This window comes from Calliphora vicina, chromosome 3 (genome assembly GCF_958450345.1).
Source record: "Calliphora vicina chromosome 3, idCalVici1.1, whole genome shotgun sequence".
In the NCBI taxonomy this organism is placed as follows: Eukaryota; Metazoa; Arthropoda; class Insecta; order Diptera; family Calliphoridae; genus Calliphora; species Calliphora vicina.
The window spans coordinates 102328058-102353296 of record NC_088782.1 but is presented as its reverse complement, the minus strand read 5'-3'; the positions used below and the strand labels follow the sequence as shown (position 1 = coordinate 102353296).

Genomic DNA, 25239 nt, shown 5'->3' with positions numbered 1-25239 from the left:
CGTTTCACAGAACCAGAATCGACCCCCTGGGAAGCACAATTAATATAACTGGTTGTTCTGCAACAGATTAACCAGATTAACCAGTCTCATTAATAAGGCACTTTTGCATTTGTCCAGCTAAATCTTAATTAATTAACTCCAACACAAAATCTGCTCTGTTGTATGGATGTGAGACCTGGAACATGGCATCACATGAAATACCTCCGCAAGATTTTATGGATTTTCTGGCCTGTAACAATATCCAACAACCAACTTTGGGTGGAGGCAAACCAGCTACCTATTAAAACGGAAATATGAAAGAGAAATGGAGTTGGATAGGTCACACCCTCCGAAAACCAGACGATAACATTGCCAAGAAATGATTAGACTTGAACCCGCATGAAAGCCGACGAGTTGGGAGAACAGCTAATACCTGGAAGGGACAAATAATAACAAAGCTTTCGAGATTATGGATAAAATGGAATGAAATCAAGCATCGAGCCGAGGATGGAGATTATAGCGCCATACCCTATGCATCTATATATACATATTTTGGAGAAAAAATGCGACAGCATAAAATAACTAATAAGCTAAACCTGAAATATGTCATCGCTCAAGAATTGTGTAATATTGATGCAAAACTACAGAAAAACTGGCTTTGTTGATGAAAAATCGCTTAAGAGACGTAATTGCTGCTAAATGACACCACATTCCATATTACGCATCATACATCATCATCATCGGCTCGATGCTTGATTTTATTCCATTTAATTCACAATCTCGAAAGCTTTGTTATTAGTTGTCCCTTCCAGGTATGAGCTGTATCGGGTACGGACAATTGTTTGATATAGTGCATATCCCACTAAGCGACCAAAATCCTCTTAAGGAAAAGGACATACGATTTTTTTTGAGCAAAAAAAAAAATTAAAAAAGGGCCCATTTTGGAAAAAAAAAAGTTAGATTTTGCAAAAAAAAAAAGTCAAAAATTTTATGTCTTGAGTTACATAATGTTTATTTTGATAGATATCCCACTCGCATCCCACTAAGCGACCAAAAAGGTCTGCAAGGAAAAGACCTAAATTTTCTTATGAGCAAAAAATAAAAAAAGGGTCCATTTTGAAAAAAAGTCAAAAATTGTATGTTTTGAGTTACAAAACATTTATTTTGATAGATACCGAACTCGCATTTCACTAAGCGACCAAATAGGTCTTCAAGGAAAATATCTAAGCTTTCTTTTAGGAAAAAAAGTCAAAAAAGTTTTTGATTTCGGAAAAAAATATTAAAATTTTTTTATTTTTTATACCCTCCGCCACCATAAGTGGTGAATGAGGGTATATATAAGTTTGTCATTCCGAGTGTAACATTGAGAAATATTCATCTGAAACCCAATTATTGATCCTTATGAAATTCTAAGACGATTGAGCCATGTCCGTCTATCTGTCCGTCTGTCTGTCTGTCAGTGTAAAACACGTTCACGTCCAAAATAGGCAAATAAAGTTAGTAGACTTGCAATGTTTATTGTTCTCCTTAGCAGTTTGGTATTAAAAATCAGCAAAATCGGTTCAGTGGAACCAGAGTTATGAACCAAAATGTGAGACAACCTAAAAAAAAATTGATAATTTTAATAAAGTTTTCGTTATTTGTGCAAATATATTGCAGATAATACCATAAACTTGTACAAACGTTATTTAAATGTTAAAGGGACTAACTCTGGCGAAAATTATAAGAATCGGTCGATGATTTCTCCTAGCCCCCATACAAATATCTTCCCGAAATATGGTTATATGGTCTGTAAATGCCTACAAAATTGCAGTATCCACACAAAATTCAGGCAACATAAGTTTCGTGCTTAAAAAAATTACAACTCCAAATTTTTTGTGGATCGGCCCATATTTGACCGTAGCCTCCATATAAATTTCATTTCCGAAAATCACTTAAATAAGCATAAATGTCTTATAAATATCACTATTAAGTTGAAATTTGTCATAAATAGTCCCCATACCAAAATCGCTGTACCTAATTCTATGAAGATCGGCCAATAATTGGTTATAGCTCCCATATAAGGACCACTTCCGAAAAACACAATAATCTACATAAATATCTAAAAAATATCAATAGCAAAACAAAATTTTACATAGATCCATAATTTATACTTAGAAATCATACTACAGGATTTTGTGAATATCGGTCCATATTTGACCATAGGTCACATATAAGGTCCAATTCCGAAAATCAATTAAGTACTCATAAATCTCTTATAAATATATTTATCATGCTAAAATTCGACAAAAATAATAGTCATATACATATAAATCACTGTACTAAATTGTATGCAGATTGGCCGATAATTGGTCATAGCTCCCCTATAAGGGCCATTTCCGAAAAAGATATTAACCTTAAAAAATATTTAAAATATATCGATATCAAAATGAATTAACGCACAGGTCAGTAATTTGTCTCCAGTAATCATACTTCTGGATTTTGTGAATATCGGTCCATATTTAACCATAGATCCCATATAAGGTCCCTTCCCGAAAATCACTAAAATTCTCATAAATTTCTTACAAATATAGTTATCAGGTTGAAATTCGAAACAAATTTATTCAATATATACAAAAATCGATGTACCAAATTTTATGATGATAGACCCATAATTGGTCATAGCCTCCATATAAAAACCACTTCCGGAAAACACATTAACCTGCACAAATATCCTTAAAAATCTATACTGAACCAAAATTTTACACCGATTTTTTAAATATTGGTCCATAATTCGGCATAGCTCCCATATAAGGTCCACTCTTGTTAATAGCGTTGTTTATATGAAATTCTACTAAATTAGCCCTCAATTTCTTAGGACCATAATAGGTCATAGCATCCATATATTAAACCAAACTAGTACACAGATCAGTAATTTAGATTCAAAAATCATAATGCTGAATTTTGTGAATATTAGTCCATAATTTGCCACAGCAAATTATGTGGGTCATAGCTCCCACATAATTCCCACAACCAAATATTTTAAAATTTGTCTAAATATATTTGTATACCCTTTTTTATAATCTGTTTCTTCACTTGAGGTTAAAAGGGAAAAATGTTGATCCAAACGTATTAACTAATTATTAAGTATATAAATTGTTAAATTTCATACGTTCTAATAGGAATTTCAGTTATAAATTGCTGAATTAGATACAATTTTTTGTACATTTGAAATAAAATATCTTCTGCGTAAACTAGTCTTTCTAACAATTGTTATATTATTTCAGTTGTTATGCCCTCATATTTAGGTGGAGGGTATTTAAGATTCGGCACGGCCGAATATAGTACTCTCACTTGTTGTTTTTAATATTTTTTATCAGAAGACTGAAGAAAGAGCTATCTGAACTATTTGGGACACATTTTGCTAAGAATAATAGGTAATAAGTTACATGGATAATAAAAAACACCCGCTTGGCCAAAATGTAAAATTTTGACCCCCTCTAACTCAGAGAGTTCTCGATTTTGTTGAAAAATTGTGTCTGAGTTACTATTCAATAGAACTAACCTTGGTATCAGCCTTCTGAAGATAGTGTTAGTTTATATAGTGATAGTATATAGTGATAGTTTCGCTTTTAGTGTCAATTTTGCGATACATACTGCATCTCACTATTTAAAGCGGATACTTCTCTGGCACATTACCGTAGTATTATCTGCGTGCAAGAACATTGTATGACTAAGTTAGAAATCGTGGTATAGGATTTAATTGTCGCCTGACTGTCATGTTCCGACGTATGTTTTTTTTCATGTAGAATTTCATAAACATAGTATTTTTTTAGCCTATCTTACTTTATATTCAGTCTTCTATTCACCGCATTATTGGAAGTAAAGTGTTGGCTCTGTAATTGTCTAATGCGTTCAATAGAGTATGAAATAGTTCACTTTTCTAATATGTATTTGATGAGACGAAAGTAAACTCATACAATTTTAAAACAAATCTATACCTCTAAAAATTGTAAAGATTTGCAATAAATTGCTTAATTAATAACTTCTTAAATGGCTTCATTTCGAATATTGCACAACCAGAAACCCTATTTGAGAAAAAGTTCCACTTAAATTCTGAAAATTTTCCTTCGATACAATTTGTCTGCCAAAAATAACTCAAGTATAACAATTTCTCCACTCCTACAACACAAATCACACACACTTGAATCCTGCAATATTCTTGAATGTTTGCCAGAGTGTGTGTGTATGTGCTTGTGTTCATGTTATTGTTTGTTCTCAAATCCATCAGGATACAAGAAGAAAAGCTTTTTTTCTTTGCACGAGTTCAATTTGCTGAAGTTGCACATTGTTTTTGTAATTGATGTGGTGTGTGTTTCCAAAAATAGAACCTCACATCCTTTATTCTTGTGAAACGGGTCCGAGTGTGTGTTTGCGTAAATTTATTTTGAAAATGAAGACAAAACAATAGGAATTACGAGTATTTCTTGAAATATGGTATTCCATGTGTTTAGGTTTTACGTTTTTCCATTTTTGTTTTTTTTATTTTTTCTTCGTTTCATTTTCTCAACATTTATGGTGATTAAAGTTAATTTTTGTTCGTTTTCGTCCATACTATACATATAAATAAATAATACTGTGTTATTAAGGTTATTATTGGTTGGAAATTACTTTAATACACATACTCTAGGTTTATTATTGTAACGTTAAATGATGTTAACGGATGGCCGAAGGTTATTATTACCTCTTTTGAGTTTTACGTTTATTTTCTTAATTTTTTATTTATTATGCCATTCGAGGGGATTTTTGTGGTGTCTTTAAAAATGATACATTATTAATGGAATTTAATTCATTTACCTGGCCCGCAAACGTCGAGTAATTTATTTATCACAACTCAAATTGCACCTTTTTACCTATTTATTGCAGTAATTTGAATGATAATTTATCGCTTTCAGTTGAATTTGACCAAAATTGTGGGTTCATATATCGGATAACGACAAATTACAAACTAAGACCGTTGAACAATGTTATGACAGAAACATTCTGATGGAAACGTACAGTTTCATATCAACTGGCACGACTCACAAAAAAGTGGTAATAAGACCGAATCGTTTAAACTAGAGGTCCAATTGAAAAATGATGTTTGAACTATTCGTAGAGGAGGGCATAGTTTTTAAGAAAATTAATATTGTCATCACCCTGTTAGAATATAAGGTGAGATACAAGGTGTCATAGTCGACCACCTCTGGATAATAAAACTTTGTACAGCTAGCAACTTGATCAGATATGAACACATTTCAATAAATAAAACTTTGGAAGGTAAAGAAATTTCTGTTTATTACGCTAAGGTATCTTTTATAGTTTAAAAAATATTTAAGCTTAAATTTTTGTTTTTACTTTGGTTTTATTTAGTTTTTGCAAAAAACTTCGTTTATGTATTTCCGAATATTTTCTAAAAACATCTTCTCTTATATTGCCCCATGATTAAGAATATTGAATTTGGTTAAAATCGAACCCGACCTGATACCCTACACAGAGAAGATGATTATATGGGAGCTATGACTAATTATGAAACATAAAATTAGGTGGCATGCCTTCTGTATATATGAAACTTATTTGTGTTGAATTTTATTTGAATACCAACATTTTTAAGAAATCTATACTCGTTGAAATTAGTTTGAATATCAATATAACTAAGATATTTATGAGAGCTTAACTATTTTTAGGTAGGGCAGCCGTATGAGGACCAGCAGAAATAATGCACCAATTCTAACCAAATTCAATAGGACGAATCGACTTAGAAAGTGACAAGGAAAATCGTACTCTAGCGATCAAAATAAGAAACTTTGCCAAAGGAACCATACCTCAAAGGTAAAATTTTGAAAAATCCCACTTTGACCCATTTAAAGTGCCCCAATAGAGTCTAAATGTATGAGTGACCCCCACTAAATTTGGAGGGCCGACCCACCCATGCTAGTGGCACACCCCCTGGAACACCTCTGAGGGAGGGGTCCCCATACAAAAATTTCCAAAAAATCGCCATTTATGGCACTTGTACATGATGGATGTAATGTGTATAAATTTTGTTTATAGAGCGTATGATAAATGTAAATGCTAAATGTGATGTAGGTAGTGTTTATAAAAAACCGGCTTTTTAAAAAACCGGTTTGTCGGTTAACCGAAAATTGGACTTTTCTAGAAAACCGGTTAACAGTCATACATAAACCCATTAAACCGGTTAGCCGTCATACATATTTATTTTTCATGTATGTATACTAGGGATGCCAAACGGGACTGGGTTTTACAAATCCCGGGATTCGGGATTTTAGAAATGTAAATCCCGGGATCCCGGGATTTTTCGGGACCCCGGGATTTTTCGGGATTTCGGGATTTTTCGGGACTTCGGGATTTTAGTTAAACGTCAAAAACATCAAATTCAACAATAAAAACTATTATATCATTAATATATTTAAGTAAAAACATAACAAATCAAAAACTAATGCGTTAAATTAAAATAAAATGGTCCATGATTTCCCCTAGCTCCATACAATTGTCCCCCGGAGTACTGTTTGAGCAGTCATAAATATCTTGATTATGCGGTAATCCTTATAAAATTTTGCACAAAATAAGTTGTAAATACTCTGAAATTATACTGTAAAGTACTGCGGAAATCGGGCTACATTTGCCCCTAGTCCCCTTTAGAAAATAACTTGAACATAAATTTCGTAAAAGTGTAAATTGTGTAAAAGCCTGTTAATGCAAGGGAGACGTGCTGCTCTCCGATTCAAATGAAAAAATCTGTCTGCGTTTGGATTTGAAGCGAGATTAGTATTATAAAATTTAGCTTTCTAAGTATTTTGGGTGCTTCAAAAATCTTCCTAAAATATCAAAAATCTCATAATAAGGAGTGAGATCGAAAAATTCTTAACATACATATATGTTTATAAAAAAGAAACCACTAAACTTACAGCTTTAATTTTTTTTTTATTTGATTGAAATTATTATTACAATTTACAAAAAAAATTATTTTTATAGTTTTAATCACTAGTGATGAAATTTTGAACCTTTTTCGGAAACCCTTCCATTAACGTTTTTATAGTGCTTTCTGTCACTTTGCTCGAACATGTAGTCCATCTCCGTTTAAAATCTACCACACTTTTGGACACCTTTTTTGTACTCTTCAATTCTCTTTTAACAAGAGCCCAATATCTCTCCACTGGCCTTAGCTCCGGGCAGTTTGGAGGATTTGCCTCTCTTGGTACAAATACCACATTATTGTTCTTGTACCACTCAAGGGCTTGTTTGCCATAGTGACAGGATGCCAAGTCAGGCCAAAAATAAGTGGACACATTATGAAGTCTTATGAATGGAAGCAGCCTTTTTTGTAAACATTCCTTGATGTAAATTTCGGTATTTATAGAGCCCGTTGTAACAAATGAGTGGCTTCTTTTGCCGCAACTGCATATTGCTTGCCATACCAAGAACTTTCTGGGAAATTTTGTCTGCTTTTGGGTCCTAAACTTTTCTTCAACATTCCCTCGAGCATCAGCAACATAAAATTTTTGACCTGGAAGTTGCGAAAAATCTGCCAGAACATACGTTTCGTCATCCATTATGCAGCAAGAATATTTTTTTATAAAACTTGACTTCAATTTCCGTGCTCTGTTTTTGGCCTCTAAATTTTTAGTAGCGTTCCTGTCAGGAACTTTTTGAGCCTTGTATGTTTTTAAACCTGCATTAGCTTTAACTTTTCGTACCAAATAGTCCGAGCACTGAGCTAACCGGGCTGCTTTCCTACCGGATGTGTTGGGAGCTCTTTTGAAAATGCGTTCTATTTTTTTGGCTTTAGAAACATCATGTGGACCATTCCTTCTACCTGAACCAGGTTTTCTATCAACTGACAAGTTCTCCCGGTACTGTTTAATAACATTGGAAACAGTTTGACGGCAGACCTTTGTATGCTTGGCCAACTTTTTGTAAGACCAAGTTGGGTTTTGTTGAAAATATTTAATAATTTCAGTACGCACTTTTTTCTGGTCACTCATTTTAATCAGATTAACAAAAAAATTAATATAATTGACATTACACATAATAACTGACATGTTTTTCAAAGGTAACTTGATCAAAAAAAAATTCAAATAATACTTGGGTTAAAAAATGTAATGAAAAACGTGTGTTAAGAATTTTTCGATCTCACTCCTTATTTCGGGATTTGTTAATCCCGAAAAATCCCGGGATTCTTTTTTACAAATCCCGGGATTCGGGAAATCCCGATCCCGAAAAATCCCGGGATTTTCGGGATCGGGATTTCGGGATTGGCATCCCTAATGTATACTTTATTTATTTTATTATGTATTCCTCATACGTTACCCGATTCAATTTCAAATTCCTCAAACTAAATAACCATTGCATACTTTTTGGGTTGCACCTACTTATGTTTAAAACGTATGATAACTATTTAATTCTGATAATAAGTATACGTCACCGGGTAAGCACATACTTTTGAGTAGTAATTCTGTAGCATAATTTTGGGATAAATTTAAAAAAAAACTAGGCGTATGATTGATATTTAACTCATATACATATGGGGCATTTCATGTCAAGTGAACCAACTTTTGAAATCGATGTCTTCCGATCGGGATGAAATTTACAAACAATTTTTCAACAAGATCGGTCGAGAACTCTCTGAGTTCGTGGGGTCAAAATATGACATTTTGGCCAAGCAGATGTCTTTTCTTATTCATGTAACTTATTACCTATTGTTCTAATTCTTCTTAGCAAAATGTGTCCCAAATAGTTTAGATAGCTCTTTCTTCAATCTTTCGCAAAAAAAATATATATGTATATGTGTAGAAAATATAAAATGTAATATTAATATTAAATAACTATAAATATACAAAAGTGGTAAGTCCATTTTATATTGTAAACATTTTATTGTAAAAATTTATCAGTCAAATGGAATTGTTTTAATTATTGGTTTATTCATTAAATAAAAATTTGATAATTTTCAAATTTATTATCACCTTGACTTTCTGATATGAAACAGAAAATGTTACAAGTCCCAAAAAGGACATATAAGATACAAACGCACTTCTTCTTAGCTGTGATTATTTGTCATTATAAATCATACCAAATAATTTATAAAAATTCATTATCAAATCAAAAATATTTCAAATCATGGATTTTAGATCGTTTTCTGTCTCTTTTGTAATATTTCTGAAAAGGACTTTGTACACTAAGCTAACGAAATGAATAATAAAGTTAAATTTTAAGAACAAAATACATTACTGAAATAAAATTTATTGAAAGAAGGTATGTACATCAATTTCAATTTAACATTTGGTAAAATCGTCACTAAGTTTATTATGAAGCATTATTAAGATTTAGCTTAACTTCTAAAATTATGCGGAATTTAAATTTTTAATACTTTCATTATATGCAATTTTTTCTGAAGAAGTTTTTCAGTAAACTCATTTTCCTCTACTATTTGGAATCATTGTAATTCTTAAAAATATTAATCTAAAGAGGTTTGTATTGTAAATCAGCAGTTTAGGTTTCAAATCAGACAAATATACAATGAACATAAAAAATGCACAAAAACATGAGATTTATTAATTTTAGTCCCAAATATTAAAAACCGGTTTAGTGAGTGATAAAAACCGGTTAAACCGGTTTACAGAAAATCATCATTTTAAATTAACCGGTTCGCAAAAAACCATTATTTCAAAGAAAACCCGGTTTTTCGGTTAACCGGTTTATAAACACATCTAGTAAGTAATAAATAATATTAATCATACGTCTATGAGAATCAGCATTGCTTTATTTTTTAGATTAAGTTTAAACTTCAAACCTACATAACTTTTCTTCGCAATGAGCGAAATGATTAACACGAATAGTTTTAGCGTGCTTAAGTAGCGGAGTATTCAACAAGCTGAAAATGGTGTTCGTGGCATAATAAACAAATCTGGAAAAATAAGCTTAGTCAAATTCTCCAAATTTTTTGAAATTTTGACATTTGGGTCAAAATAAGGAACATCAGAATTCATTTTAGAGGTATGGTTCCTTGGGAAAAGTTTCTTATTTTGATCCCTAGAATGCGATTTTCCTTGTCACTTACGCGTCCCTACAAGTCAATCTGCCCTAATGCACATGCAATATGAATGAGATGAAAAATATGTTTTGTTCTGTTTCCTTTTCTCAGTGTGACTATTTAATTCGCAGAAATGCAGGCACACTTTATAATGTACAAGACAGTTGATGTTAACTCTGACAGTATTATAAGCGCTGTTAGAATTAACATCAACTGTCTTGTACATTATAAAGTGTGTCTGTATTTCTGCGAATTAAATAGTCACACTGAGAAAAGGAAACAGAACTCATCCACGACTGCAACCTCTGCCACAATTTATATAAAGTGCTATCTGCATCTGAGTAGCCTAGATTGTTCTTAACTCTTCAAAACTCTTATATTTGAATTCTAGAGCTTTCGATATTAATGTTAGCAGCTTAACAGTTAATGTTGCCATACTTATAAACAATGCTAATCAACCGCATGCTATCAACATTGTAAGTAGAAGCTTCTACTGATGAAAATTTGTATAAACACGATGAATGTAGCTGGCAGTTCCTACAGACCATTAAATTCAAATCGCTAAAGCAAATTCACGAGTTATGCACGAGTTCAACTGTTATAAGAGATTTATATTATGGGAGCAATGGTCTTTTATGGATAGACTTTTAGACTCGTATTAGACTTATTTGTGGAGAAATTTGTGTGGATACTAAAGGGCTGCACAAGCACATTCGTATGAAAACAAAAATAATTCTAATGATTCGAATAATTTTTGATCATAGCATTGAAAATGTAAAACATATATGCGGCAGGGCATGATAGCATACGATCGTATACATAACCAACTCACATTCGTTTTATTTTTGTTGCGCACAATACTCATTCACTTTTCAATGTGTATATGATGTAGAGTACAAGTGTTGGAATTTTACAGTATTGTCGAGTGAAGTGAAGCAGGTTATTCAGTGAAGACGACACAAATGTATGTGCTTGTGCAGCCCACTATAAATTAGACTTTTATGACAAAACCGTCCGATTTCGGGAGGATATTTGTATGGAGGCTAGGCGAAATAAGGCTTCGTTCAAATAATGACTAAAGTGATTCTGAGTCACTGCAGAGTATACCAACAGGGTATATTGTTGGTATACTACTATGGTAATGTATGGTATAAAAATATGTAAGAATTATAAATTTAGCCAGATTTCATGCTCATTTACAAATTTTAACTTCGATTCTTTCTCACGACTATGCGAATTAAGATATTGCAATAAAACTTTTTAAGTATTAGTTCTGAGTTTATTAGAAATAACATTTTTTGATAACTGTTACCGAAGAAATAAAGTCAGTTAATATGTCAATAAACCTAATATCAATTAGGTTTTCATTAATATTGGCAACCTGCTGATTCTGTCCTACTTTATGACATAACACCCTACACTAAGTAACATTTTTCTTTTAAAATTTCAATAATTTATATTTTTGAGTGATTTTCGGAAGTGGGCTTTATATGGGGGCTATGTCCAATTATGGACCGATCACCATGAAATTAGGTCGTGTGATTTATGTCTACATGAAAGTTTACTATGTTGAATTTTGTGAGTATACCAACATTTTTAAGCGAGTTATGCACGTTAAAGTGATTTTCGGAAGCGGGTCTATATGGGAGCTATGACTAATTATGAACCGATCGTAACAAAATTTGGTGACATGAATTTTGTGTATATAAAACTTATTTGGAGCGAAATTTGTGGAGATACATATATAAATTAAACATTTATGACCGATAAAGTCCAATTTCGTACGGACATTTTTATGGAGGCTATGTGAAATAATGGACCGATTTCAGCCAATTTCAACAGGCTTTATTCTTGGGTCGAAAAAATTATACGTACCAAATTAAATCGAAATATCTTCAAAATTGCGACCTGTACTATACGCACAAGGATTATATGGACAGCCAGCCAGACGGACGGACGAACATCGTTTCAGATCGATTCAGAAAGTTATTCTGAGTCACATTCTGATACGTGTTAAGAAAATAAATGCATTCTTTATGACAAAAATTTACTTACGGTCACGAACGTACGAAATTTTGCAAATAAAAAAACTTTATTTAATTGTAACTCAGAAGTTTTTTTTATTTACAAATTAGTGACACCGAACTTAATTAAAATGTGTTCTGTCTGGCTCCAGTTGACGTTTAATGCAAAGCAATTACAATAAAATTATGCTTGCTGAATACATTAGAAATTGTGTAAAAAAATTTCCAAAACACCCTCAAATTCAGAAGTTATTCTGAAAAACCGTTTTCAGTTATGTCCGCGAACTTATCGATCTGTAACTCAGTCAATCTCTGTCCGATTTTAAATTTTTTAAACGGTCTTAAAAAGAAAACTGATTACGCTTTAAAACTACTGACATTTGTTAGTTATAAGTATTGTTTTTGTTAAGAATATCTAAAAGAAAAACAAAATTTATTAACTTTTTTGAATTTAATCGCTTTTCATTGCATATTTTTATATGAAAGCTTATAAAAATTTATACCAATGTATTAAGGAAATTAAGTTCTCAACAAACCATCGTTTTAATTATTCAAATCGGATGGAAATTGTAAAAGTTATTCAACTTTTCATTAACACCTTTTTTAGTATTTTCTCCTCCAGCCCATATAAATAATAAAAAAAACAACAAAACTATACAAAAAAAATTTTTCTACAATTTTTAATTTACAAGGTAAATTTTGTGGAACTTTTTTCGAAAAAGTTTAATAACTTTTGCAAGTATAAACCGATTTTAACAACTAATATCTCCTTTTTGTCTACATAAAATTGTCTATAAAATAATGGGCAAAAAAGTAGGGTTTCATAGACAAAAATTAAAATAACTATGGTTGAATTTGAAAAAAATAAAAAAGAAAGCCAAACTATTTATAAAAACTTACACAATTTCTTGGAATATATATGTTATGCATACATTTTATGAAAGCTTAATTCCTTACCTATCCATAATTATGTAAAATGTTGAAGTCGATCTGAAAATGTGTGAGTTAGAGGTACTAAAGTACTACGACCTACCCTAAAACAGTTTTTTCAAAATAAACTTTGAGGGTGTTTCAAAATCTTTGAAAGCGGTTTTAGTATGTCCTCATCTACCCCAACAACCTCCATTAGGTGGCTTTTCAAGTTCTGACAAAAAGTGTCATTTTGTAGCAGAGTGTTATCAATATTTTATTTTTCTATCCCGGTAGACCATTCAGGGAAAATGCCCATATGTATTTTTTTATTAAATTATCATATAAGTAATACTAATATTCCAATTTGAAAGACCCTTTACATGTATATTTAGCATATAGATATGTAAATTCCACTTTCCAAATACATTGACTATTATTACTTAGTAAACACTCGGTACGTGACGATGCTGTAGCCATCATAATGAAGCCAATACTCAGTGTATAAAGAGGAAAACCAGCGTATGCTAAATATTTAACCTTTAGGCTAGGAATTTTTGTATTTTTTTTTGTGTTTTTACGTAGCAAGCTTTTCAAGAATCAAACAAGAAAATAAGGACATTTCATGCTTGTATGTTTGTATACGACGAATATTAAACCACTTACCAACACACTCGTACTAACAAGGATCAACACATGCATACAAAAGTACCATTTACACACACTTTCATAATACCCAAATGCATTTAGAAGTGTTTGTATTTGTGTAAGAGTGTTGTGGTATGTTTGTTTGTTTGGATATTAGTTGCAGACATAATATATTTTATAATGTATTATTTAGTTAGATTGAAAATTACACCATCACAAATAACTACTGCAGTTTTCATGTGTTTTTTTTCCTCTCCTTTATTTGCAATTTTCTAGTTTTCATTTTTTGTTACAGCAACAGCAGCAGCAGCAGTTGCAATGTGTTTTTTTTTTTTTTTTGTTATTTCAACATCACACTTGACCTTTAACGTCTCATGTTGAGTAGTTGATATTTTAAATTAGGCCAAATATATAACATTTTTTATTTATTTTTTTTTTGTTCTGCTTTATAATAATGGTCTTGGATAATTTTATTTAAAGGGCATTATTTCAAGTAATAACACGTCCAGTGGGCAAAAGTGCTAATGTCATGATTGATGGTCATAACTAAAAGCCTAAGGAAATATGAAAAATTTTGGTAAGAAGTTTTCAAATTGATTTAATTAACGTTATAAATCAAAAGTTTTAAATTGCTTGTAAATGTATAGTGGAAATGAGGATGGCTAAACTGTTTTTTAAATAATCATAAGTTTTGCTTTTCACTTATTATAATAAATAATCACATTTGGAGATAATTTTGCAATAATTTTAAGGTATTTAGTGCCAATAAAATTTTCAGAACTTGTTCAAAAATAACTAGTTCTAGAAGGAGTGTAATCAGAACTACTTCAGATTCTTTAATGACATTTCTGGCATCAATTCGGTGGAATGCTGTTGTGATTTGAAAACACTTCGACAGGATTTTTATGGAACCAGTTCTATGCTATTAGTTATACATTGATTCTAGACTAGTTCTATAGAACACTTATCAGTTCCGGAACTACTTTTTGGAACCGCTTTAATAACTTTCAGTTTTTTTGCAAAAAACAAAAATCTGCCATCAAAAAATTAAAATCATCGAAAAAATTTATTTAAATTTGTATCGTATAAACACATAATTATAGAGTATAATCAGTCATCAAAAATTAATCATAGAAACAATAAAAAATCCTCATCTGCTTCCTGAAATTAGTTTCTATCGTTACAATTTCATAAAAAATCTAGTACTTACAAATTTTCCAAAAAATGTGTGTTTGCTTTTTAAAGCTTCTCTAGAACTAACTGGCTATATATTGAATCAATTAATACTTTACATTGTTGAAACATTTCACGAAAAAAGGATTAAAAAGTTGTACATTAAATGAATGTTTTCATAAAAGGAATGGATCGAAAAACGTTCATCATTTAAATAGCAGTACAAGAAGAAATAGTATACATTTCAAACAAGTTTCTCACCGCTACAAAAAATATTAAAAAATATCGAGAAATTAAAAACCTTACTTAGTTACTATGGTCTTCTCATAAAGCTTGTACAATCAGCATTTATGCATTCTTTTTTGTTTTGTTGATGTTACGGCTGGTGTAGAGGCGCTACTGTGGGTAAAATATATTAAAAATATTTACTCTCTCCCAAATTTTATGACTGACACAACAACAAAATACATTAATTTACAATTTAAAAAAAATACATGTAAATTTTACATGTATTTTGTTGCTGTAAGACTTAGGTATTTCACAACAGACTTAGTTAGGTCTTAGGTCAGTAACGCTTCTATGTATATTTTATTCCATGTTTTATTTTTTCTGACAAATTGGTTTCGAAGGGTTTAGTATTTCGATCAATTATAGGCTGATTGAGATACATATATTCTAAAAATAATTCTTATATTTTCTTTGGAATTTTCTTCAATCGTTCAGTCTTTTATATAATAATTTGACTGATTTTCAGTAGCATACCTGTAACATAACTAAAACTGGCTTTTATTTTAAAACATTTGTACAATATAAATTTATTCAAAAATAGCTATGACCTTTTAACATCTTTCTGGCAACATATGGATTCCGAGCCAAAAGAACTGCTCATCTTTTGATGCCAAGAACGAATCAAGCCAATATCGGATGCTCCAAGAGAAAGCGTTCTTCATCGATCATAACAAATAGTAGTCGGACGAGACAAGGGGAAGCAAAAAATTATAGAATATTACGGTTTCATGTTTGTCCGCATATTCTGGGCGATTTTCGGCCAATGTACTATGGTCCCAAATCGTTTTTTTTTTTGCAAAAATTAAAAAAAAATATTTTAAAAATTGGTAAAAATGAATTTATTTTCCTGAAGGCAAAACACATCAAGCAATCAAGAAAATATATTTAAAAAAAACAGTTGGCAACACAGCCGGTCTGCTAGGGTTTCAAAGTTGAAACTTTAAACACGTGATCTTAAATAAGCGTTAAAACAGTCTTACAATTGTATAACGAATAACCCTTAAAAAATAATGTTATAAAGTATTTAAAAAATGGCAAATGTAGCCTAAGGTAAGTAGTTTCAAGGTATATTTTTAATTTTATTTTTGTTGAGTCCTTGTCGCAATACTTGATATTGTGTAGTTTTGTAGTCTCGCCATAACCTATAAGTTCCGTGGACCAAAAGTTGTGTGTGGGCACCAACTTGCATGGAAGTTTAAATGAGGAAGTGTTCGCCAAAGTGTGTATTTTGAGTGTATATTCATATCTCGCCAGCATTTTTCAATTCCCACAATTGTCATTTTATTTTAGCACAATTTTTGATTACCCATACCGAAATGCTTTCGGATTGGCCAACAAACGGGCCCAAATATGATATACTAATAATGTGAGTTCTTCAAAAAATCAATAAAAATCTGAAAATTAAAAAAAATATCAAATGAAACAAACTGTATTTAATCTTCATTTACATATAAAAAAAATAGTTCAGTTTGTCTGCCTTCCCAATTTAGGGCGAAGGGTGTGGGCGGTGTCGAATTGACTATTTCTTGTTTAAATTTATTTATATGCCATGGACATTAAATGTGCTGAAATTAAAAGACATGATTATTTTAATTTATGCCTTAAAAATTCGATATGGGACCATAGTGCAATGCTCGCTTCGGTACTGGTCTGGCCAGATTTCAACAGCTCATAATAGATAGGACCCTTTTGCTCCCACCAAATATAGAGCATTACCTTAGCGTCATTGATATTTGGCTTTGATGTCGATTCTCTTACACTTCAGGTTATCGTAATGTATCCATCGCAAGTAATGATTCGGTGCAAAAATGATTTTCTTTTATAGCATTCAAGCATCATTTCGGATATGCAAACTCGTCTTTCATGATCTCTCGGCATCAATTCGTATGTTAGCCAATTTCCCTGCTGCTCGCAAACACTTTAAAATTGCTGCTTAAGTAGCTCCCAATAGTTTTGCAAGCTCTTGTTGAGTTTCTTAACAATCTTCATGCAGTAATGCCTCCAATTCTTGATCTTCAAACTTATTTGAATGGCCTGGGCGATCTTTGTTTCCCGTATCAAAATCACCAATTCTGAACCGCACTAACAATTTCTCGCATATTGAAACCGATGGAACACATTCAGCATAAGCTTTGATGAGCAATGATGATTCGTTGGCACAAAAACATAGACACAAATACAAATTCATAGCTAAAATTTTATTCAAATAAAAAATTTGGTTACAAAGAACATTGTTTTTCTAGTTTTTAAAGTTAAATTATATTTATCTGTTACATAAAATGAGAAAAAACAAGTATGAATGTATAGTCGGTCATGCCTACCATATAATATCCTACACTGAGTTTATGAGCAAAAACAGCCTTATATGCGAACTATGATTAATTATGGTCCGTCATAAGTGGCATAACTTATATACACTACATATATGGAAATCATTTGTGTTAAATTTTATTTAGATACCAATATTCTTAAGACATTTATGCTCATTAAAGCTATTTGCGGAAGGGAGTTTAAATGGGATCTTTGACTAATTATGCACCGATCATCGTGAAATTAGATCACTTGACTTCTGTATTTATGGAACTTATTCTGTTGAATTTCATTGGGATACCACCATTTTTAAGACATTTATGCTTTTTAAATTGAAATATGATTTATTGTTATATAAAACACATTTGTGTGGATTCCTATATAAATCAGATATTTATGACCGATGCACAGTGGTATGAGAATAAAAAAAGAGGGAAATAAATCTGTAACTTCTAAACCCTTACGCCGATTTCACATGCGCAAAGAGGAAGCCCACCAGGAGCGGGACCAGCGGTTCCCAAAGTAGGACACCTCGGGTATGTTCAATTTTTAAAATGATCCTGTTTCTTCGTCTGTGTTCCGATCGTAGCTATCAATTATCTCTTATAGCTTAGGAGATATTCGCATTTGAAAATTTAATTTTCAACATTTTTTCCAGTTTTTTGGTGACCGCGGTTCTTTTTTTTAATTTTTTTTTAAATTCAAATACATGTAACTTTGGACTCAATCATGATTTTTAAACACTTCTTTCTTTATTTTATATATAGATCTATTGCTAATCCTATAAAAAATGGATAAAATCGGGGAATATTTAGAACCGCGTTCACCAAAAAACTGGAGTAGGGTGGGTAAAAATGTTGAAAATTAAATTTTCAAATGCTATAAGAGATAATTGATAGCTACGATAGGTTTTATGTAGTGCTCGACGAGGAGATTCTATATGGGACACAAACGAAGAAATAGGATCATTTTAAAAATTGAACATACCCGAGGTGTCCTACTTTAAGAACCCCTGGTCCCGCTTCTGGTGGGGTCATGAGGTCCAAATTCAAAACTTAAACTTGACTACACTTCCTCTTTGCGCATGTAAAATTAGAAGTTACAGATTTATTCCATCTTTTTTTATTATCATACCACTGTGCGATGGCTGGCCAATCAGCCAGCCAGGCGGATGGACATCGTTAAATCGACTCAGAAAGTGATTTAATGAAATTATAGTCCAAGTGCGAAATATGCATATTTATGTAAGGTTCCGGAAAAAAATATTTTTTTCTAAAAGTATGTAAGAGATTACTTTTCAAGCAACAAATGAGTGAAATTTGTGTTGAATTTGATCTCTACTTCGATATTTATTATTATGATTTTTGGAAGTGGATTTTATGTGGAAGCTATAACCAGTTATGGACCGATCTAGAAAAATTCAGTACGCTGATTTTTATATGAATCATATTTATCTCGGATTTAAACATTTAACTGATTTTCGGAACCCGACTTTATATGGAGCATATATATAAAAAATCCAGTAATATAAGTTACGCATTTATATTAATAATCTGTGTAACATTTTTATTCGATGTCGATATTTATATAGGTTAATGAGTTTTCAGAAGTGGTCTTATGTGAGAGCTATAACGATTTAAGTGATTTGCGGAAGTGAACTTTATATAGATCGATTTTCAAAAACTATGGTTTTACAATTTTTTTCAATACAAAACTTATTTTTTCTGAATTTTGTTAAGATAATGCTATTCTATAGGCATTTATATACCATAGAGTTATGTTCTGTAATGAAATTGATGTGGAGGCTAGGAGAAAGAGGTTGTCTCACATAACTCTGGTTCTACTTGAACGATTTTACTGATTTTTAATTTTTAAAAAATGTTTGATCAACAGACAACATTTCATAACTCCTTCCATCTAGGTCCTATCAATAGACTGACGGACACTGCTAGATCGACTAAGAATTTTATAAGGACCTACACGCAGAGAAAAAATATAATTGGGCATGGTTACTGTAACCATTTAAATAGTGTTACAAGATTTTTAACTATATTATAGTCACAGTAACCATTTACATGATTGTGGTAACCATAATATGGTTAATTTACGATTCACATGATTGTATCAACCATATATATGGTTACAGTAAACATGTATATGTTTGTGACAACCATATTTATGATGAATAATTTTATCATAATATGTTGTTCTCAGATTATGATAAGCCTTAAACCTAGAGCAACATAATATGATAAGTCCTTCATCATATGAATGGTTGTCACAAATATTTATTTGTTTACTGTAACCATATATATGGTTGATACAATCATGTAAATGGTTACTGTGACTATAATATAGTTAAAAAACTTGTAACAATATTGAAATGGTTACAGTAACCATGCCCAATTATATTTTTTCTCTGCGTGTAGATAGCGAACAATTGTGATATTCCACCATGTCGACGCACCGTTCACCATACCCCATCCAGCATATTCTCCAGATTTTGCCCCCAGCTATTTCTATCAGTTTCCAAAACAGAATAAATTAATCGGCGGGAAGAGATTAGAGTTGAGAGAAAGGAAAACATATTATTAGTCAACGCATCATTTTAATTAGATGTCAAGAAACAATATTAAAGCCCTCAAACCATGAAAATGGTTCATTAGTGATACTTTTCTAAGATTCGGATTCAGCATCCAAAATTGTTCATAAAACCTAAAACACAAACTTAAATATTGTAAAAGTCTAACCCCCATATACATAAACAGTTTATAAATTTATCAATGGTTTATAAAACAAAATTTGCATACAAAATCTGTTTCATAAACCTTTGATAAATTTATAAACTGTTTCTGCATATGGGTGTAAAAATAGTATTATTGATACGATTGAGTGAATACTCTTACTATTATAACAATAATCAATAATCTGATATAAAATTATATTGTGTTAAATCTATTTTTAATAATATTTTATAAATTTGCAATACTCACTTATTATATGCCCCCTTTTATCGCGCTGCGACTTTGTCTTTCGATGTACTCTTCGTTCCTCTAGACTCTGATCGATTTCTAATTCACCCGACAACGAAGCATCATTCATTTCCGAACACTGCTTCAGATAGCGCATTAATGTTTCGTTCGCCTGCCTCACTTCCATTTCACCAGCCGCTATAAGCTTACGTTCACGCCGGCGCCTAGACTCCGATTTACTGCGCTTGCGCCGAGGACTCTTTTCCAGTGAGCTACGCGAACGTATGGATCTTTGGGCCGGACTAGCTGTGGGATCTGACAGGGACTGATGTTTTCGTCCCGCCCCACCACCACTGCCAGCACTTAAGGCCGATGGTGTGGGCGAGGACTGTTTCAGTTCACGATCCATGAAACCTAAAATACCGCGAGCAAATGAGGCATCTGCTGCAGTTTCGTGCACGCGACGAGAAGGAGAATGGGGTGATAGAGTGCGCCTATGTCTATGCGTTGTTATGGTGGGAGGTAATTGTTGTAAAGTTTCACGTAAACTCATAGCATCACCCGATGAGTTACGACTGCTGCTGGGACCATCGGGTGGTCCGGTAGCGGCCAATTCACTAGCATCTGCTTCTGAGGGTTTTGTAAGATCGTTGTTTTCATTTATTTCTGGCTGATTGTGGTTGTGATGAGTATGAATTTCTGCACTGGTATTCTCCTGTGGAGCATGACCATTTACCAGGACCACCGTTTGCTGGGACTGTGATGTTTGACTGGAGGTTGGACCGCCCAATGTTTCTGTTGTATCCTCATTTGATGTTTGTCGTTCGTGCTCTTGCAGCAGACGTGTTGCCACGGCCGCTATTAAAGCATCTGATCCCACCACATTGCCAGCGCAAGTACCCTCTTCGGCATGTAGTATGTTGTTGTCAGTGTTGTTGGTACGTGCTGGAGATTTACTATCTGAAGTACTGCTTGTGGTTGTTGCCTGTCGTTCGTTACGTCTATGACGTGATTCGGTACGTCTTTGACGATGACGATGTACTTTTGGTGTTGCCTCCATTATATCGCTGCAGTTATTTTCTCTTTTGTACGTTTCGTTTCGATTCTTTTGCTTAGTTTTTTTTTTGTTGTTGTTTTCGTTACGCTAAATTAAATTCTAGTCAAATTACACCTACTGCTGCTGTGGCATGTAGTACATACGGTGCATAGAGTACGTATACATGAACGACTACGTTACCTTCGCTGCTACGTACTTAGTTCAAATAAAAGCTTACAGAACAGCTGTTTTAAAGGTTAAACGTTTTGTCATGCAATTATTTAAACTTTTTTGCTCTTGTAATTGTTGTTGCTGTAGTTTCTTATATTCTGTCTTGTTTTTTGTAGTTTTTCTTTTCAAATGACACGTAATTTTATGCAATTGTACAATTGTTGTCCCGGGCCACTTACATTTTTTGTTGCTTTTATGGCAGAGCATTTATTTAGGAGGAGAAGGAGGAGGAAAGTTGGAACTCTTTTTTACCACTTAGCTTTTTTTTGTTTATTTGGATTTTGAAATGTGCAAAAAGTTTATATATTATTATTATAAATAATATGCATTTTATTATTGATTTTTTTTTTTTGTTAATTTTGCTGATTTTACAGAAAAAAGAATATAAATTTTACATACTTACATACATGATAAATTATTTTTCATAGTTTTCATGTTATAATAATTGGCTTACTGGAAATGTATTTACCTTAAAAAATATTAACTATTTAAAGATCTTTAAATAGTGTGGCTTGTTGTTAAAATTCTTAAATAAAACTCTTATTATTATTGGAAAGTTTTGAGGCTTTAAGACATTTTAAGTAATTGTTACCCAATTATTTAGTTATGGGTTTCAAAAACTATGATTCCAAAAGGCTATGATTGATCATACTCGACTGATCGAAATTTGGACAAACCAAACTAAGTTGGTAGTTTAAGGAAAATGAGTATTATTCTAATAAAAATTTAACGTAATTTTATGTTTCTAAGTTAATTAATTTAGAACACTACATTTTAGGAAATTTTGTGTAACACAATTCCAGTGTTTGTGCACTGTGGTTTCAAATTCAAATCTAGCTGGACAAGATTTATTGTATTTATTGTAGTATTTTACATGAATTTGTCTTTATTTAAAAAGCTCTATTAAGTTTTTTCGAGTTACAGTAGGTTCTAAATACAAAAAAAAATTTATTGTAGTATTTTACATGAATTTGTCTTTATTTAAAAAGCTCTATTAAGTTTTTTCGAGTTACAGTAGGTTCTAAATACAAAAAAAAATCTAAATTAAAATATTAGTTTTTACTGTCAAAATCTTGGAAAACAAAATTAAAATTAAAGATACTCGTATATCACAAACTAGTCGATAATAAGTACTAGTCGAGATAAGTTATTCACAAATTTCTAAGAAATTTGTAATTAAAAATACAATATTTTTTTTCGTGTTTCAGAAACTTATGACAGCGATACTATTACCTTCCTATTACCAATTACCGAACTATTACCATCAAAAACGTCTAAAGCAATGAGATAGCGATCATAAAAATCGACGGATTATTTTCGAATTTATTCACAATTAATGTGCTGTTTTTCTATAGCGAACGAGTGCTTTAAGTGTAAATTTTACATGTGTTTTGTTATTGTAACAAAAATTTTAACAAAAACAAAACACATGTAAAATGTACACTCAAAGTTTTTTTTTATACATTTTTATAATTTCTAGGCCTTACAATATGTAATTAAATCTTAAAACTAAACAATTATTGTCATCTAAGTCTCTGTGGATGTTCTCGTTTCTTATGTACCATGGATACAGAAAATCTCCGGGTTATGATTTAATTACACCTTCCATGATTGGAAACCTACCAAATGTGGCAATTATTGTGCTCACAGTATTATTCAATGCGATCTTGTCTCTAGGAGTATTTCCGAATGATTGGAAAATCTCCCAAATTATAATGATACCCAATCCAGGAAAGGATTTGACATTGGCATCATCCTACAGACCTATTAGCTTATTGCCTTTCTTGTCTAAACTATTTGAGAGAATAAACCAAGGGAAAATTTTAACATTCTTAAATAGTCAAAACATTATCCCAGATCATCAATTCGGATTCCGTAAACATCACGGAACAATTGAGCAAGTTAACCGCCTAACTGGAGAGATACGAAAATCTTTCGAACTAAAAAAGTACTGTTCGGCAATATTTCTAGATGTTGCCCAGGCTTTTGACAAGGTATGTCATAAAGGTCTAATACACAAGATTAAATGTCTACTGCCTTCTAGTACTCACAAAATACTAGAGTCTTACCTATTGGATCGCTTGTTTAGGATAAAATGCGGCGATTATGTGACAAGCGACTATGCGATCAATGCTGATGTACCTCAAGGAAGTGTTCTAGGACCAACCCTGTACCAATTATACACCTCAGATTTGCCCGAGCCCGAATAATTAACCATTTCCACCTTTGCAGATGACACTGCAATTCTTAGTTCTCATGTGGACTTAAATGTAGCATCTAGAAACCTTGATAATTATCTCAGGCACGTGGAGACGTGGTTAATAAATTGGAGAATACAAGTGAACGAAATGAAAAGCAAGCACATAACGTTTTCACTTAGGAGAGGAAATTGTCCACCACTGACACTAAACAGTGTGAACATCCCACAGTCTGATCACGTTACATACCTTGGCATTCATTTAGATAGACGTCTTACTTGGCGTCGGCACATAGAAGCCAAGCGGCTCCACATGAAACTAAAAGCTTCTAATTTACACTGGCTAATCCACCACCAATCGAAATTAAGCCTTAACTGTAAAGTAATCCTTAACTGTAAAGGATGATGCCAATGTCAAATCCTTTCCTGGATTGGGTATCATTATAATTTGGGAGATTTTCCAATCATTCGGAAATACTCCTAGAGACAAGATCGCATTGAATAATACTGTGAGCACAATAATTGCCACATTTGGTAGTTTTCCAATCATGGAAGGTGTAATTAAATCATAACCCGTAGATTTTCTTAGTTTAAGATTGTCCTTTATGATCCTCTGAACATCTTATATACTAACATTGATTAGTTCGGAGTCTGTTCCTCTCCGAATTATTTGATGGGGGGTTTGGTTGGAACACATTACTTAAGTGTTCAGCGAAAACTACGGCTTTATCCTTTGCACTACGTGCCCAGGAACCAACAGATTTTCTTATCGGACTTTGACCCTCTACTGGTGGCTTAATATTTCTAGCTGCCTTCCAAAGGAAGAAGTTTGTGTGCTTAGTACTGGTTAAACTTTCAATATAGTTTCTATTTCTGTGATCCTCTTCAGACACTCAAAGTACACGCTTTTACGCACACACAATTTTCTGAAAATAAGCGAATTTACTTAATTGTGAATAAGTTCGAAAATATTCCATCGATTTTTATTATCGATATATCGTTTTGTTCCCATTACATGTGGCTTTGCGATTTAAACGATTTTTTTAAAACAACAAAATTAGATATTTTTGCATAAAAAATATATTTTTTGCTTTAATTTGTTATTATAATTCCGAAAATACTGAGCCGATTAAAACGCAATATAAATGTGAAAATTTGTATATACTACGGGAAAAATTCTTTCAACATTCAATCAATGGAAAGAAGAACATTAACTACTCAATTTTATGTATATCAAACAAAAAAGTAAAATTTTGTGAAAATGAGCGAATTCACTTAATTGTGAATAAATTCGAAAAGAATCCATCGATTTTTATCTTCGATATCTCATTTTGTTGGTATTATATGCGGCTTTGCGACAAAGTAATAAACCTGAACAAGTTCTGCCGTTTTCGATTTTTCAT

The 25239-nt window shown here is 32.1% G+C and overlaps 1 protein-coding gene across 1 annotated transcript in view; it reads right to left on the bottom strand.

Annotated features, from left to right (window-relative positions):
* LOC135954665 (uncharacterized) overlaps window positions 1-21437 on the bottom strand; it is a 57588-nt gene extending 36151 nt beyond the window's left edge. Inside the window, exon 1 of the mRNA XM_065504881.1 lies at window positions 20394-21437. Coding sequence (XP_065360953.1) covers window positions 20394-21432 — 1039 coding nt within the window. The 5' untranslated portion in view covers window positions 21433-21437. The remainder of the gene's footprint in view (window positions 1-20393) is intronic.
* Between the last annotated feature and the right edge of the window lie 3802 nt (window positions 21438-25239).